General features: G+C 69.4%; 1 protein-coding gene across 1 annotated transcript in view; it reads right to left on the bottom strand.

Annotated features, from left to right (window-relative positions):
* COL26A1 (collagen type XXVI alpha 1 chain) overlaps positions 1 to 503 on the bottom strand; it is a 173,244-nt gene that overhangs the window by 13,028 nt on the left and 159,713 nt on the right. Inside the window, exon 7 of the mRNA XM_024745284.1 lies at positions 3 to 116. Coding sequence (XP_024601052.1) covers positions 3 to 116 — 114 coding nt within the window. The remainder of the gene's footprint in view (positions 1 to 2; positions 117 to 503) is intronic.

Raw genomic sequence — 503 nt, 5'->3', positions numbered from 1 at the left:
GCCTTGGGGGCAGTGTGGAGGGAGGCCTGGGCTGCCTGATGGGCCGGGGGGGCCGGGGGGGCCGGGGCGCCCCATCTCTCCAGGAAGCCCACGGGGCCCTGGCGGCCCCAAGAGGCCTGCAGTGGGGAGGAGAGGAGTCACAGGAGGGCCGGGCCTCGTGGCTGATGTAACAGAGACGAGAAGCAGACCCTGAAGGGCACGGGGCTGGCGAGGGCCGGTGGTGGCCTCCAGGCCCAGGGACACCCTGGAGGGCTCTTCCGGGAGCTAATAACATGACTTCCCCTTCCCAGCCCAGTGCACAGGGGACCCGGGGCAGCTGGATGGGAGGTGAGGGAGGCAGGAACCACAGAACCAGTGGGGGCTCCGGCCAGATGCCCTCTGCCCGCTCCAGGGACCTCAGCTCTGGGGAATGGGTGCCAAGGGTGGCAGCCAGCCTGGGCCAGCCCTGTACCTGCCCTGACAGAGCCCAGGAGGAGCTGGGTGGTCTCTGGAGGTGATGTTTA

The sequence above is a fragment of the Neophocaena asiaeorientalis genome, unplaced genomic scaffold (genome assembly GCF_003031525.2).
Source record: "Neophocaena asiaeorientalis asiaeorientalis breed wild unplaced genomic scaffold, Neophocaena_asiaeorientalis_V1.1 scaffold461, whole genome shotgun sequence".
Classification (NCBI taxonomy): Eukaryota; Metazoa; Chordata; class Mammalia; order Artiodactyla; family Phocoenidae; genus Neophocaena; species Neophocaena asiaeorientalis.
Note: the sequence above shows the minus strand (reverse complement) of the source record. Positions and strands in the feature narration are given on the sequence as shown.